This window comes from Netta rufina, assembly GCF_964035555.1.
Source record: "Netta rufina genome assembly, chromosome: 5".
NCBI lineage: Eukaryota > Metazoa > Chordata > Aves > Anseriformes > Anatidae > Netta > Netta rufina.
The window spans coordinates 32,061,797-32,079,020 of record NC_140128.1 but is presented as its reverse complement, the minus strand read 5'-3'; the positions used below and the strand labels follow the sequence as shown (position 1 = coordinate 32,079,020).

General features: G+C 46.1%; 1 protein-coding gene across 1 annotated transcript in view; it reads left to right on the top strand.

Annotated features, from left to right (window-relative positions):
• Positions 1-15,743, top strand: part of TYRO3 (TYRO3 protein tyrosine kinase) — a 39,721-nt gene extending 23,978 nt beyond the window's left edge. Inside the window, exons 10-19 of the mRNA XM_084287097.1 lie at positions 1,940-2,069; positions 2,213-2,313; positions 3,187-3,282; positions 5,571-5,651; positions 7,375-7,467; positions 7,876-7,997; positions 8,302-8,411; positions 9,796-9,955; positions 10,669-10,805; positions 13,304-15,743. Of these exons, the coding sequence (XP_084143223.1) occupies positions 1,940-2,069; positions 2,213-2,313; positions 3,187-3,282; positions 5,571-5,651; positions 7,375-7,467; positions 7,876-7,997; positions 8,302-8,411; positions 9,796-9,955; positions 10,669-10,805; positions 13,304-13,679 (1,406 nt within the window). The 3' untranslated portion in view covers positions 13,680-15,743. The remainder of the gene's footprint in view (positions 1-1,939; positions 2,070-2,212; positions 2,314-3,186; positions 3,283-5,570; positions 5,652-7,374; positions 7,468-7,875; positions 7,998-8,301; positions 8,412-9,795; positions 9,956-10,668; positions 10,806-13,303) is intronic.
• Positions 15,744-17,224: the final 1,481 nt, after the last annotated feature.

Below are 17,224 nucleotides of genomic sequence, written 5' to 3'. Positions count from 1 at the left end.
CAGTGGCAAGAGTGGGAAGCCAAGATCTGTGGGGCAGAGCAGGAGAAACAGTGAATTTCAACTCTCATCTCTTTCTGACATGTTTGCTGTAAACTGTAGGATAGGCTCCTGACTCCTGGCAGTTCAGAAACAAGGAGTCACTTTGTGTTTTGTTTTCAGCTGTCTTCCTTCTGGAGAAACCCCCCTTAAAGTGACCTAAGTCCTGCTCTCTACCAGGCCAGACCAGGCAGAGTAGACAAACAGAGAGAGACTTGTCTCACTGTGGGTGCAAGGAAACCTTATTGTTAGCTGTCAGAGAGGACCTTTTACCTCAGTGTTGTTACCTGTTCCTCCCCTGATTGTGTGGCAGAAACAGTCTGAGTGATTGGCTTGGGAATTGTGGAGAGGGTTGGAGTTGCCTTGCATTGTATTTTAGTTGCAGTTGGGTTTCTGATCCCTCTCCCTCCTCATTAGCAGCTTTGAAGGCCAGGTCAAAAGGAGCAGCAAAAAAGGGGCATCATAAAACTCAGAGTCCATAAAACCTTTTGGGTGGGAAGAGAACATGAGAGTCTCTGAAAAAGATAAGATGCTGATGAATGGGTGCTAAAGCTCCGATAATGTTTTGTAAGAGGAGAATTCTCTAGAGCTCTGTTTCCTTAAGCCCTGCATGTTTATTAGGCTAACAGTGTTTCCTTGAAAACTTGGGTGATAAGGCTTGACAATGAAACTAGCAAACGAGCTGCAGAAGCCCTTTGCTTGCCAGGGCTCTGCCTGTAAGAATGTCTCACGCCTTTTCACATACATCTGTGCAGAGATTCATCCCAATCTCAGCCCATTACCCTACCATCTCTTTTAAGGACAGATTTACGTACACTCTCATGGCATATAACATAATAGGATTATTTACACCATTTTAGATGACTCTTCGTTGGCTTCTGGTAAACCACAGTCAACTGTTGAAGATGTGCAAGGGAGCAAGATGAAAAGTGCTTAGGGATCTGTTACCTGTACTTATTTGTTCTTAAACAATTAGAAGATACGACGGCTATCCGAGATTTTAATAAACCTATTCAAATTGGCATTTAATCTTCAGCAATTGTATTTGGAGAAGAAATCTCTCAGGGAATTGGATTAATTTATCTGCTGTTTGCCAAGCATAGATAATATTCTTCTCTTCATAACCATACTGGTGCAGAATCTTCCTTCACTGGTAGCTTACTCAGATTGGCAGCATGTCCATGTCTTCTGTGGAGGAGAGTTTGTAGGCAAAATATGCATAATCTGAAAGCAAATGCTGGACCAGAATTGTAACCTGCATGCTGGGTAACTTCTTTCTTGACTTGTAGGGAACTTTTTTTTATTATTATTCTACTTCTCTTTGGCAGAGAGACATTGAGAAGTTAAAACCAAAAAACGACACTGGGAGATTACAGCCAGTACCAAGTCCCACAAGGTGCTTCTCTTTGTGGGAGGGGAAATGTAGATGGCCTTAACCAGATAGCCACAAGGAGCTATTGTCTTTCAAAATGTTATCTGGATGGCTTTCGGGCAGTACTATGTAGCCTGGTCAAGCCTCTGCTGGCTGCCACCAACAGGACAAAGTGAAACTTGTATGCAAAATCCTCTTACTAAGTAAGGGTTTTAACATGAGACTCCAATTTAAAGTGCCCCAGATCATGATGTCGTATAAAGTAGTATAATCTGGAGCATTGCCTCTTACTTTTTAAGTGCTTCAAGCTAAGAATGGGGTCTGATAACTGGATGTGTTTGCACTGCCTTTGCTGCGTCAAACAGCTAGAGTAGTTGTTTATGCCACATTCCAGTGCACGATGTTACCCTGTGTATATCAACCTCAGCAAGATGATTTTTCCATTTAAAAACAAAGATTATATATCCTGATATGGTCTGTTTACCATTGACATTCTTCTGTTTGCTGACTGGTGTTTTCTGCATCATCTAGGTGGCCAGAGACAACCTCCTTATGGGACATCTTGGGTTCCTGTGGCATTGGGCATTCTCACAGCGCTGGTCACAGCTGTTGCCCTGGCTCTTATTCTGCTTCGGAAAAGAAGGAAGGAAACACGGTTTGGGTAAGGAAAGTTCTCCTTGTGCTGCTTAGAGACATCTTTGCTTTTTCCTCCAGTGTGGTTTTCAGACTGATTATTTTGCAAAAACATTTGTGGTTTGAGTACAATCATGCATACTGTCTATCACACCCTTTTCTGCCTTCTAGCCATGCCTTTGGCAGTGTGGTTGGCCGAGGGGATCCAGCAGTCCATTTCAGAGCTGCCAGGTCTTTCAACAGGGAGGGCCCAGAGCTCATTGAAGCAACGTGTAAGTAACATGACCTGAATTGATTCTGTGTGAGAAGTTGCATTCATGCATATACTGTGCTCTGTGTTTTCCCTGAACCTGATGTTCTTGGATCAAGAATATGGGAAATAATATACAACGATGCTTAGGCAGTCTGTGGATGATAGCAAAAGTGAAAGGCCAGAGTTGCTGTTACCATACCAGTTACATAGCATCATATAGTTGCCACTTAAATTCACGATGACTGAAACTTAATGCCTTACACTCAAATGCATTACTCTTCTGCCCCAGTTTTACACTACAGGGACTCTTTTAACTGTAATATAATGTAACAGTGAAATGAGTATGGCTTAACAATATTAGCAGTATGCTTTAGCTCAGTTTTCTATAAGCATGAACCAACTGATCAGTCCTGGGAGGCCAGGAACTGGTAACTTCTCAAACAGCCCAGGAATGGCCAGAGTTCAGATGATCCATTTCTGCCTTCTGATTCAGCCTGGGCACAGCTCTCTGTATCAGCTCTGAACAGCTGGGTTAGGATGATGCTCCAGCTGTCTTTGACTTTGCTCCCAAAGATTTAGAGATCTTTTCATTAGTCTAGTGAACATAGTGTTGGACCTTGTTACCCATTCAGCCAGGTATTGTGAGACTGGTACTGTTCTTAAAATAGTCTGTGTGCCAGTCAGACTATTGAAAATAGGTGCAGCTCCATCAATTTAAATGAAGTTGGATGAGCTGGTGTCCATCCAGTGTCCCTTCTGATTGCATTCTGTACTCTCAGCTATTTACAATAGTTCCAATCAGATTGGAGATGAGATTAGAACAGGTGACTCTTGATGTTGTGACAGAACATTTAAGTACCCATGATTTGACCCTTCTTTTGTTTTCTTTTAGTGGAGAGTGTGGGGATCAGTGATGAGCTGAAGACAAAACTCAAAGATGTCCTAATCCAGGAACAGCAGTTCACCCTGGGAAGGATGTTAGGCAAGGGTAAGAACCAAAACCTGAATAAGAATTTACAGTAAAAGTCCACGTGTGTTGCCTTAACTGCTGAGCACAGAGAAGCAATTACAAGCAACTGGTTTTCTGTTCTTCTGTATGTAGCTGGCAATTTAAATGACACTTTGTTCCACTGGGGTAAAAGATTTCAAAAGTTTTGAGTGACTGAGGGAATATTAGCTAAGCCATACCTATAATACGGCTCTACAGAGTCACAAAATGTTCAGCTTTCCAAAGTGCTGTTGATTCACTGGGGTGTGAATTTCTTTCAGAGGTTTAAACAAAGGAATGTTCACTTAAGCTTCTCTACTTTCTCCTTACAACGGGATGATATAAAATTCCTTCCATACCAGCATACATTCAAATATACTAAGACAATACAGAGACAGATGATGTACCACAGGCACCACAATGCCTCACAAATACATTGATTCAATTTCATGTGTTCTCAGCATGTCAGGTGGTTTGGCTCCAGATTTTGGTTTGGGAATTTGGAGGCACATTTGGATCAGGTTCTGAATTTTGCTGGCATTTGTCCTCAGTTAGGTTCATGGGAACTCTTATTGTAGGTTTCCAGCTGGATCTCCCATACAGGTGCTCTTGCCATTCCTCTGAAATTTTTAGGTCAAGAGGTATGGGCAGAGTTAAAGTGGGTGCTTCTCACCTATCTTTAGCTAATAGACTGGCCCAGGAACTCTGTAAAAAGATGGTTTTGAGTTTAGATTTCCAAAATTGCAGGCTAGTTAGTGTACTAGTTGTTGAATCATCCTACTTTTTCAAGCCAAGGGCAATCTCTTAGGAATAAGTGAAAGTGTGTAATGATAAAGTGAATAACTAAGAGAGTATCATAACTCAGGGGTCATAAGCAAAAGGGAGCTGGAGTGTTTGGCTTCCTTTTTCTTTATAAGACTAGTTTTATTGAATTCGCTTTAACCCTGGCCCACTGGGAGCTTTCTTCCGCTCCATCCCTCCCAGAACAAATCTGTTTCTGAAGGCTCTTTCAGAGCAGGAAGATGACCTTCCTGCAGAAGGTCAGAGGGCTGAACAATGCTAACAGTGTCAGCTCTTAACCAGTTTCTGGGATCCTGCTTTAACCCTCCTGGGCTGCCCTCGTAACAGGTAACAAAGTGGGAATTGGCTGTATTGGGGCCCTTGGTGGAAGGATACCAGCTGGCAGGATCTGCTCAGTATTGTCAGCCCCATTCCCCCAAACTCATGCTCAGTGTGTGTGTTAGAAGAGGGCATGGCTGTGTTATTTTGGGCTCTGCTGACTCTGCAGCTGAGAAACAGTTCCAAAATACAGGAGCAATATAAAATTGCTGTGATCCTTACCTTTTGTCCTCTTTGTGGTCTGATCCACTGCTTGTGATTATTGTGAAATAACACATGCCAGACAGTAGTCAAGGACACTGTTGAAAAGATAGTGGAAAGATGATGCTTTTGGGGTATGTGGCATGGTGCCATTCTTGCCTTCTTCTCATCAGTAACACATCTTGGATGGGGTAATTAGTTACCAAATTATGGAGAGCAAATCTAGAGCCAGAATTAATGCAAAGAGGCTGTTATGCTATGGTATAAAGCTATTTCAGGGTAAAATAATCTTTAAGGGATTTAACTAGTTGCATTTCCTGTAACCTCCCTTTGAGAACACACAAGGCTGAACTCTTCCTCGTATGAATTAACATACCATGTACACACAAGTAGGTATTGTATGTTTTGTCTGGCCAGCAATGATTCATGCAAATTGTTCCCTGAATTTTGAGAGATAAGGCCTGATTGTGTCTCAACTGACTGAGTCCTGGCACCATTACTGGACTGTAAGCTCTGACAGCTGTCACCTCCAAAAATGGTCAGCACTGAGCTTCCTCAGCCAGCTCATCCACTCGTCTCTCCAGCTAACAGTCCTTTCCCTGACCAGAGTTTTGCGTAGCTGCATTTCTCATGATGTGTCTTCCCCAGAAATGCCTGCCTGGGATCCCAGTTTATGCTCTGACTCTGCGTTGTCTGCCTGGTAGAGGATTGCTTTCTTTGCCTGTTGCATTCCTTTGCTTTCTGGACTGCCAGCACAGTGGCCTCTGTCTGCTGTTAGTGCTACTTCTAGGCACGCACATGCTGAAAACTGCCGAGTGGAGCTGCAGAATGGAAAAAATGAAGCTGGTAGCTGCATTTCTTGTGCTTGCTCAGCTCCTTTGTCAGCGACCCCTGGTGTGAACCTGCTGTGAATCATACGTTCTTCAGTAGAAGCTGTTCCCTCACTGCCTGCTCTGGTCATTTCACAGGGGAATTTGGGTCAGTTCGAGAGGCACTACTGAAGCTAGATGATGGCTCTTTCCAGAAAGTAGCAGTGAAGATGCTAAAAGGTAAGTGGCAGTAGGGCTACCTGAAGTCCTTAAGAGAAAGAGAGCTTAAAAAGATTAAATGCTGTCTGTCCTGTTCTCCAGCAAATGTCTCCTGACGTTCTTCCTTCCTCCTCTCTGAGCTTCCCACTCAACCCCTCTACGAGTGTTTTCTCCCACTGCTTTCATTTCAGTCTCTTTGTAGTAACTCTTCCAGGAAGGACCTCTGCCACCTTAGTTGATTGTACAGCATCTAACAAACAGTGATTGCAACCAAAAGCAAGTCATAGCTACAGCTTTTGTGTGCACAGGATCTTGTTCAGTTGCTTGATTCGACACAGTACTACATCATGCGGCACAGACAGCTCAGGCAGGTCTGCTTTGCAGTAACAATCCAGCAGTGAAAAACACATTTCTCCAAGCATGTGTCCTAGAATAAACAGAAGAGTGTTGGGACTGAATGTAGGGGCAAACTAACTCACCTCCGTCAGGAGTAGGTGACAGAATAGTCTAACTGCCTTCCAATCCCTTGTTTGAGGAGTATACATAACAAGGTCAGCTAACGTTCATCAGGTAGAAATGTGTGACAGCAAAAGCAATTAGCAGGTATAAGTGAAACAGTGTGTGTGCATTCCTATATATATGTTAACCTATGTTATTTTAGCCCTCGTGCCTGTAAGGCAAAAATTAACTGTGACTGGCTGAAAGCAGAGTCACGCTTGCTTACCTTTGAAGTTAAAATTGGCTGCCACAGAATGCCAGTCTGTACTAAGTGTGCTGATACCAGTTAGTGTGAGTTATATCATTTTCTCCAGTTTCAACAGTAAAATAAATCAGTTTGCAAGCAGTTTTGTGAATAGTCAAACTGTCTGTGTTCAGCCATCTAACTTGAACTCTGTATCACCTTCCAGAGGCACCTTTCTTTCTCCGTTGGCCGTAGAAAGGAAATCCACTTCTGTCTTCTGAATCATATTAAAATGCTTGCCTACAGCAAATAATGTGAATATTCCTGTGTAGGTCTGAGTCTGATCTTGCCAGCAGTGCTGGAGGGCTCCCGCTAAATTCAGCAGCACCAGTGGGGGAGGTAGACTGCTGGACTAATTCTTGATTATATTGATGCAATTCCATAAATCTCGGGTAATAAGTGAGAAATATTTTACTTCAAATTTATGCTGATGTATGTCATTGTTGAATTTAGTCTGAGCTCTCCACTACTGTGGCTATTTAAGAAATCTGAGCTCCAGCACATTAGAAGACTCACTTGTGCTAAGAGATGCGAAAGTGTGGATATTTCATGCCATCCTCATCAAAGATGAGTTGATTTCTGCCACTGTAGCTCGGGGCTCCAGGCCATCTCCTCTGTCTTAGTGTCTTCTTTAATTCTGTGTGCCATCTCCTCTCCCTGACACTAATTTAGGTCCCTTTAGCTAATGTATTCTTAACATCTTTAATCCACACGTGATTTCTGTGGCTTCCAAGGAAAGTTGTTGCTGAGAAAAGAGCTGCTAATTGGCAGGTCTTTCCTGTGCCAAGAAGCAATTTACCAGATGTCCCTGATGTATGCTTACTGCATTCTGTCCCAGGAGAAAGTGTTAGGCTCTGCTTTTGTTGTAAACTGGCTCATCTAGCTGTAGGTCTGAGAGGATGTGCGAAACATCCTCTACGAAAAGCTTCTGATAATCATTATCTGCAACGTCCCTTGGAGCCACCCACTGAGGAAAAAACTCAGTGATTTTTTTTTTTCTAGCGGACATCTTTACCTCGACTGACATCGAGGAGTTCCTGCGAGAGGCTGCGTGCATGAAGGAGTTCGACCACCCGCATGTCACCAAACTGATCGGTAAGCCAGCAGTGCTGCTTGTGGTGTCATGGAGCACTTCCCGCTCCTGCACCATCCCACTCAGCCTCACGTGCCCACCTGTGCTGCTGTCCAACAGCAGTGGTAGTGCAGCCACCCCTGTGGCGCTGTAGGGAGCGAGCATGTGCTCCTGCCCAGGCCTAGAAGAGGTTGGAGTGGGTGTAAGTGCTCAAAACAAATGTGCAGCCCTTGTACACCTGCAGTAAGAATCTCATTTAAGCCATTCCTCCCATTCTTGCAAATACTACAGGAGCATGCAAACGAGCTTAGAACCTATCCACCAAAAATGCACGTCTTTTTCCTTCAGATTTGTAAGAGAAAAGCCCAGCAGCCTGTAAGATGGTCCTGATCTGTTTGCTAAAACCTCTTTTCTTTGTGTGTGTTCTCCAGGAGTCAGTCTACGGAGCCGTCCCAAGGGCCGTCTCCCAATTCCCATGGTGATCCTGCCCTTCATGAAGCATGGAGACCTTCACGCTTTTCTGCTGATGTCACGGATTGGGGAAAACCCTTTTGTAAGTCTTTTTTATTTAAAATTCCTTTAGGGAGGGTGTGGATGTTCAGAGAACGTGCAGATCAGTTTGGGCTTGGTCTCCCAAAGGTGTTGATAGATGATCAGATTCTGATACCAGAGAAAGCTGTGTTTGGGATAAGATGTTGAAGTATTTAATCCCATGCACATTGAGGACCAACTTGTGCTTTCCATTCCCTCCCTGTATCCACGTGTTCTGGCTTAGTAAGCTAGCAGTAAATCTTGCAGTCTTGCCATAAGTCATTGAAAGTGTCCAGGAACAGACCTCAAACTATTATTTCTTTCAGAACTTGCCTGTTCAGACACTCCTCAAGTTCATGATTGACATTGCCAGCGGGATGGAGTACTTGAGCTCAAAAAATTTCATACACAGAGACCTTGCAGCTCGGAACTGCATGTAAGTGAACCATGAGCTTTTAGAGAATGACCAGAAGGGATAATAGAGGGATGCACAACAGAAGTGGGGAGGGATCGTCTCCAGGAATGCTGTGGGGGGCAATTCTTAACCTTCAACTTCCAGCTTGTCCCTATTTATAAGGACCCATCCCATCATTGGTTTGAGCATATATTTTCACTGCGTTGATTACAATATGTGCTTGTAATTAGTCATTCTAATAGCTGTGTGTCAGCATGGGCTATTTGTTCCGCCTTTGATGTAACCAACGGGAGAAAAAGGGTTTGGCTGTGTTAGGAGAAAGGAACTTTAAGTATAGCCTGAAATATCTATTCTTTGCATCTATTTGGAGGACTTGATTTTCACAATATAAGAAATGTAGAATTTCCTGGAAAGCATGTGAAGAATGGCTAATGTGGAGAATGCCTTTAAAAATAATTGCATGGTGAACACACTGCATGATCCCACATTGCTGTTCACGTCCCCAAACTGCCTTGCCTGCTTTGAAGGGAAGGAAAGTCTGGTTTTTGTCCTTTTGTCTCTGCTTCTTCCCTGAGAATGGAGTAAGGAACAACCCATTCTGGCAGACAGAACTCTGCCTCTGAACAAAACCACCACAACCAATAAAATCAACAAGAAGACACTGATTTCTAAAGGCATCTAAACGTCCAGATGTACAGATAGGAGCCTGATGGTTGTAATGAAAAATGAGGAGTTAGTCTGCTCCAACACTTCTGAGAAACCCATGCTGTTTTCCTGTTTTTAAAGAACAATAAAAAAAAATAGCAGACTTCCTTCAGAGGAAGCTGAATGCCTATTTCATCACATCTTGGGGAAAGCAGGAGAGTCTGTTATGAAACCGGGAAGCATAATATCTTTATGGGCTTCACTGGTACTACCTTCTAAAGTGCCTAGGTTTAAGCAGGTTACGGATCAATTCAGAAAATTAGCCTGGCCTGATCAGAATGGCTTGCAGATGTAGTTCAAGCAGTTGTAATGTGCAATCTAGGCAAGCACTGTGTTTTTTTGATCACTTACACAGGGTACAGGTCTCACTGACAGCAGTGAGCAATGCCAGTGTCGTTTGTTGATCTTTGAGCCTGCAGAAAGTATCCGAGTTCACTCTGGATGACAGAGTGGATCATCTGAGCGTGGCTGTTTGCTTACTTCCTTGTTCCTAATTATCACCCTGTTAGTCTCAAGGAACTGATGTGAGACCACTCAACTATTTCACATTGGTCATCAAATAGATGAAGTCATTATCCTTCTGGGTAATACTTGATGACTACATACCTCAGTTTCCTGGCCAGGAAATCTTGGACGTACCTCTTTTCTTGCCTGAGGTAGCCATTAAATGCTTTTCTTAGTCATTAACACTTTCCCGTAGGTTGGATGAGAACATGAATGTGAGTGTTGCAGACTTCGGGCTTTCTAAGAAAATCTACAGTGGAGACTACTACCGTCAGGGCTGTGCTTCCAAGCTGCCAGTGAAGTGGCTTGCTCTGGAAAGTCTGGCGGATAATCTGTACACAACACACAGTGATGTGGTGAGTTGCTCTGGTGTGTTTGGGGGCTGCTTGTATTTCTGCAGAAGTGGAGGAATCCTGTGTTCGTGGAGGATGGGAAAACTCCCTAGTGGTGGGAAAAGGGATTTTGTTTGGTAGCTTGTGTTGGAGGGACAGTGCCACCTCTGCCTTGGGTATTCTCAGAGCTTGGGACTAAAAATACATGAGTGACTCATGTCAAGAAGAAGAAGAAGTGAACTCTTTTCTCCTTTTCCTGTTGTCCTTTGGTCCTTCTTCATTCTTCAGTTGTTATCCCCATCGTCTCCTTCACATTTTCCCTTATCCTCCTCATTTTCTTCTCTATGGACAGTCTCTTACTCACTCTTTTCTCTTACTTTTCTGCATTAAAATTTGAAGGTGACCTAATCTCAATTGCACGTAACCCATACAGTCATGTACATGTGTAGCAATGATACTCCATCCCACAGAAAGCACTGATGGAACTTTGTAGCAGGAATACATCAGTGCTTAGACATTCTTCCACATAACTTCTCTCATTCCTCTGAGATTTTTGCTTCCTTTTCCCTTGTTTGCTTGTTCTGTTTTTCTTTTCTGATACCTTCTCCCGTATTCCTTGCTGCCTTGTGACTGGGTTTTGCCTTAGTTTTCTCCTTCAGGCCTGTGGACTTGCCTTCTCATTTGTCCATGTCGCGCAAATGGGGAGCTCACCAGTTCTCTGTGGTGTTCCCTTTCAGTGGGCGTTCGGGGTGACCATGTGGGAGATTGTGACCCGAGGGCAAACCCCTTATGCTGGCATTGAGAACGCAGAAATCTACAACTACCTCATCAGCGGGAACAGGCTGAAGCAGCCGCCGGAGTGCCTGGAAGATGTGTGAGTACTTCCTCTCCCTGCTGACTTGTGCTTCCTTGAGAGGTTTGGCTTATGGGATGGAAACGGGGGCAGCTGGCTGAGACTGTGACCTGAATCCATCCACTTACCAGCACACAGAGGCATTCACTAGAAAGTCTCTGGGTTAGCTATCAAATTTGCTCTGCTGGCAGAGCTCCCTGGAACCCGTGGTAGCTCCACAAGCAGCTACTTTGGCTCAAGAGCTTGAACAGTATCAATGCTAGAAGCTCTTGGCTTTGTAGAAACCGTAACTGCATTTCCAAAGCTCACTGTTCCCTGCCTTCTCAGGCCAGCATCTTTGAAGAACAGTCTAGCAAGTTTACAAGGAAACTAGATTGCAAAGGCAGTGGACTGCAGGTGCTTTTCAAAGCTAGGTCTCCAGTTTTCAAACTTGGATCTACTACTCGCACAGAAATCAGGATGAGAAAGGCACAGGAGACAGGATTTAAGGTTCTGTAGTTCAGTGTCCCACCTTAAATTGCAGGCTAAAACAAAACCAGGACAGCCTTGTGGATATCGGTTTCAGGCAATTCCAGACTTGCAGGAAGGAGTCAAGTAGCCTGCTGGGGAGCACAGAACTGCACGTTGCAGTCCATGCTCCTGCTTTAGTCCTGTGGCATATCTACAAACGCTGGCTTTAGTGGCCTTTTCAAGCCATACCCAGTGTGTGAAAGGGTCAGCAAGAAGTCCCCGTCCCTCATGCTGTGATGGTGCAATATTCCACATAGTTTCCTCTCCCCAGACTTTTTTTTTTTTTTTCCAAGTAAATGAATAATCTGTACTCCTTACTGAAGCTGTGCACTTTTGTCTTTTCAGCAGCTCATTTTAACTGTTCCCAAGCTTAAATGAAAACATTCTTATGCCGCTGCTTAAATTCATTATGTCTGCATCTTGACTGCTGTGAGTAGCGGTGGTTCCCAGTTGTGGAGCTTACGGCCATAGGATGTTAAAGATGCCAAATGTAGGGAAGAGATTCAGTGAGCTGCCTGGCACTGAAGAACAATTCATCAAAAACTACTGAAAAAGTAACCTCCATTTTGAGAGGCCTTTGAACTACAAGTGATTGAGACCCAAGGAAATATGCCAGAAACACCTTATTATATGCTCATCCTTGGCTTATGTGCTTTTTCTGGGCTTCTGTCAGCGGCAGCTGCTGTCAGCGGCAGCATCCTGAGGCAAATGGGCTTTGGGGTTGATCCACTACAGCCAGTAGTTCCTTACCTTTCTTTCGAATGAATTCCTGGTGTCTACCTGGCAGGGTAAAAGCATGTATTTTAATTTGGTGTTGCAGAATAGGAAGGTTCTGTTTTATGCTCAGCATTTAGAGTTGTTTTGGCCACTTGAGAGGGACATAATTCAGGATTCAGGCAACTGAGGCATTGAAGCTTTCTGCAAACCTAGTGTGAGATCCAAAAGAGGCTCATAAAGCCAATGGCAAGTGAGGGACATAGTAAAAGCTATCATGAATTGTTTAATTTCCCAGTGAGGGCCATATCAGATCTTTTCGGCTTACAAGCTTAACTGAGGCTTGTTTGTCTGCAGTGTTCTCCAGTGCCAGCGCTGTGCTTTGTCCCCGCTCCCTGCAGAACTGGTGACAGCAAACAGGAGCACAGCTGCTGCTTTGGGGGGCAATGTGTGAGGAGGAGGAGGGGGATGATGGCTCTGGCCATGTTGCAGCCAGGCTGGTGTGAGCCGAGGGGCAGAGCCCATCACCCCCCGTCCCCTGGTGCCATCTCCTCGCACCAGCACTCAGGCAACTGCTGCTTTTGGCTGGCGTTTGGCCGCAGGATAAACACCATCTGCGTGGCAAGACAGGGCCTGCAGCCAGTAACAGCACCAAACAGGTGCTGAAGTTCAGCATCCCTTGGCAGGCCTTTTATTACTCTCTAAATAATTATTTTGATTAAAATGCTTTTGAAAATAGGAAGGAACAAGTTTAGATCCATAATACCTGCCCATGTGCCATCACCTGTGCGAAGCCAAAGCCAATGAGTTTTGGAAAACTCTCAGTGCTTTTTAATTGTGACTGCAGAAATAAATGCCTCGCTCTAAATGTATTTAATACCCTGAGGACGTACCCAGTCTAATTTAACAACAAAAGTTATGCAAATTCTGTGCAAATAAACACACACTGAAGCTAAAATTCTTGCTATTCTCTATTTTCTCCGCTCAGCAAAGCCACTGCCTGGAGGAGGTCAGAACGTGTTCACCCATGTTGTAGGTTAGGGAATTTGGATGTCTTGAGGTAGTGGTACCTCTCCAAGGCACATGCCGGAGCAGTGCAGGACTGCACAAGCTCCAGTGTTGTAGAGGTGGGACGGAGCCCTCCAGCAGCAGGTGAGGAGCTGGCTCCACTCACCTCCTCTGCAGGCGTTCCCCTCACTTGATGGCTGGGCAGAGCTGCGCTGTGCAGAGCCCCTGCTGGGATGTTTTGGGGTGGCTGTGTGGGGTCTCAGTGCTCTTCTCTTCCTCTATTGCAGCTACGATCTCATGTGCAGATGTTGGCATCCCGAGCCCAAGCTACGCCCGAGCTTCGCAATGCTCCGGTACCAGCTGGAAATGATTCGGGGGAGGATGTCCACGCTCTCTGCCAGTCAGGACCCTCTTTATGTCAACATTGGGAAGGACAAAGAGGCGTCCGGCAGTGACCCTGCCCTGCACGCCTCCTTTGCAAACACGGACGGTGATGAGACCGTGGCTGGGGCAGCTGCTGCTGTCACGAGTGACTATCGCTACATCATGAGCCCCTTGTGCCTTGGAGATGATGCCGAGGCTGCAAGGCATCCAGATGGGCAGGAAGGGGAGGACAAAAGCCTTCTGTATGAGCTGGAGACAGAAGGAGAGAAAAGTTGTTAGTCTGTACATAGCAGTGACACTCTGCTTCCCTGGGACGGGATGTGTGCAGCCACGGTGCCGCGTCGCTTGGGGCTCCGATGCCGGATCTGGAATGGCTTTGAACAACGCCGGCCGGAGCTCGTGGGCAGCTGTGGCAGCTTTCACCAGCTGTGTGGGCTGCAGGTGTGGACAGCTTGGACGGACCACAACCCTGACACCCCCTTGGATTTGGGGAGGGGGGGCGGTAGGGTGGGGGGTTGATCACCTCCCGCTGAAAGAAGGTCAAAGCCGAGGTGGGCGGTCAGTCTGTGCTCTGGTCCTTCTCACTGACAGCTGGAGCAGAGCTGAATGCACCCTCTGTGTTCAGTCAGCGCTCGCTCTCGTGTAGATGTTGTCTTCGGTACTGGCTGCATGACTTGGGACTGGTACCTCTGAAAACACTAGTGGGTATTTACGTTGTCATTCAGGACACCAGGGACAATTCCCCTGGTGTTCACCCAGCAGTGCTGCCTAGACGTGTTGCCTACCTCAGTGGTTCTCAATCTGCAGATCTCCTTTCACCCAGCATTAAGTTTGAACATCTGGTACACTTCATGCGGTAACACTTGCTGCTCCTTCAGCCCAGGGCTCTTAGGAGATTCAGATGTTTCAATGAGTGGTGAAATTATGAAGAAAAGAAAAAAAAGAAAATCTAGCATCCGTCTTCACCCCACACACCTCTTTTGTATTTTTTGTTCTGTTTGGCATCAGCTCAGGTCTGACCAGACTTGCAGCTGCCATTCAAAGGGGAAGGAGGGAGAGCAGCTGGCGTGGGTGAGAGAAGGATCTACCTTCAAAGGGATTGAGAGGAAACTGTAGAGAGGACTTGCTAGCAGTAAGGGGAAGCAGTGCCAATTAATGCTAAGCTCTGTCCTCCAGGAGAGGAAGGAGACTGTTTAGCTGCAGAGTGGCAGCCTTGCATCACTTTCACCAGGAGCAGGATTCAGTATTTGATTTAGAATGGGTTTTCTTTAATCTTTCTCTTTAACCATTCAGTGACTTTTTCCAATAACCCAGTGCTGTAGCTGCTGTGGTGAAGGTGTGAAATCAATTCAGGGAAGGTGTACGTGTGTGTTGGGGGGAAGAACAGGGAGATCTCATTCTAAAGAGAGGGAGTTGTCATCACAAAAAAACTTGAGAACCACTGGCCATTCTGTTTAGGAGGTCTTTTGGCACGCTGTAAAAGCCACATCAGATCATAGACCTGTATCACTGCAGCCTTCCAGACAGGGCAAAATTAATGGTTTTGCTCTTTGGATTTTGTTTTGTTTTTCAATCAGCATGTCTGACTCACTGTAACTGCAAGCGCTTCTGTGGTTTTTAATAATTTAATATTTTAATGTAAAATCAGCATTTGCTTTGTGCAGTGGTTCCCAGCAAGGAAGTGCAGTTACATCTTACTCTAATTATCCTAAATATTTGCTAGATCTTGATTTCTTTTATTTCCAATGCGCTGAAAACTCGGCAGAACCACAAGACTTAGGATTCCTCATTGCTCTTCCTTGGAAACAAATACCACCGCTGTCATCACTTGCCAAGTTGGCCAAGGTGGGACCAATGAGTCGAGTTAGACTGCAAGGCTCAGTATCGGGACACCCCGTTGTTCAATGCCAAGTTCTCAGTTATTGCAAGCTTAGGGGCTCGCTACAAAGTTTGGGTCTAGTTTGATCCCTTGTAGAGAGCCCTTTGTAACGGAGGGAAATTCCAGTCTGGGGCTTGGGCATGGGTCCTTTCTGTGAGGTTTCCTACCACAATACAGCCTACAGCTGTCTCCAGAAGCTCCGTACAGTTCCTCGGTCACAGATAGGAACTGCACAACCTTACAGCCCAGGCACTACGGGGGTTTCTCTTCGTAAATGCAGGTGAGAAGATAACACCTAACAAAGGGTAACAGACGTGTGCAGTGCACACGGTGGCAGAGGGCAGAAGGCTATGCTCCCTGCAGCTGCCTGGGAAGCGCAGATGTACATATAGATTCTAACTTTGGGAAGCATGTCATTAGTTTTTATGCATTTTTTTAATAATAAAATACGTACTGTGTCCGCGTCACGGCCTCTTCTCTGTGGCAGGGGCTGAGGATGCTCTGAAGGGGTCTTCTCCCTTGCTGGGTGGGGTCACAGGTAAAATGGGCTCAGCAAGCCTCAGCTAAAAGCCTTTCTCCCTTCCCAAGCCATGATTAATCTGCTCCTTGGAGGCAAGGAGCTTGCTGCATCCTACCCCTACGTGCAGCCTCTGCTCCGGTTCCTTCCCCCTTAAACCTGCCTGCACCCAGCTGCCTGCTGGCAGCGCTCCCCGGGGAGGAGAGGCTTGGAGGCAGCGGGTGAAATTGGGCTGCTGAGTCAAATGTTCCCAACACAAGATAGAAGAGCCTCTGGGTTTCCAGCTCACGGAGAAGAGCAGGCTCGCCTCGTGCGTTTGTTCTCCATCAGCTGCACGCCCTCTGCCTGCCGGCTCGCTCCGAGAGGACGAGCGATGGTGAACGGCGGGAGTGCTCACCCCCCATCTGCAATGCAGGAGAAACGACTTCCGAAGTGCAAAGTGGATGCTGGGGTTAATATTTTAAGGTTCCAGTGCCCAGTGCTGTCCCTTGGATCTGGTTCAAAGGATGATTTAATCCTTTTGCACGCAAGCCTGGTCAGAGCAGGTACAAACGCAGCTGGGCCGTGGGTGGGAGAAATGACAGCAGAGGAAGAGGCAGTGAGGGAAGGAAATTGGAAGATGGGCAGAGGTCGGGTGAGCTGTGAAGGCAGCTACAGAGGGAGCTGGACAGCAGGGCTGGGGCTCTCAGTTTGTGAGCTGCTGGAGCAGGGAAGGCATTTCCCCGGTTTTCCCAGCTGGGTCCCAATTGGGGGGGGCTGGCTTTGGGTGCTGGTACAGGTTGCAGCGCTGCTCTGTACCAGGAGCACTGGTGCAGGCACCCTTCTGGCAGGCTGTTTTCCTTACACACCCAAGCAATTCCCCCACAACCACCCTTGTTTGGCTGTCATGCTTGGTAGGTTGTGCGTGAGGCCAGATGCGTGGCTGTTCTCGTGCCTATCACCTTCCTTCTTGGCCTGTGTTTGGGCAGGAGCCTTGCTTTACTGGGATTTACCCAGTCCAAACACCTGCTGGAGTCAAATGCAGTTAATTTTGGGTAAAAGTTTGAGTCTGTCTGAGCACAGCAAGAAATAATACTTTCATGTGCATCTTTTTTCCTGATATATGTTGCATTTTGCTGGCAGAATTCATTCTCTAATGCTTGGCTGGCAGCGTTTCCAAATGCCCCCCCCCCCCCCCCCCCCCTTTTTAACCATTAACTTCTGTCGAGGCAATTCTGTGGGGGGCCCATGTACAGAGTCCCAGTTTTATAGGGACTTGTTAACACCCCTTGTGCTCTGTTGGGACACCTGGAGCAGAGCCAGAGAAGCTCTCCCCAGCTGCGGCGCTCACCATGGCTTTGCCCCCCGAGGAGCCCGGTGGCCAGCAAAATCACCGAGTTTCTGCCTGACAGGAAGGCACTGATGTGTCTACAGCCTGCCCTCAGAAAG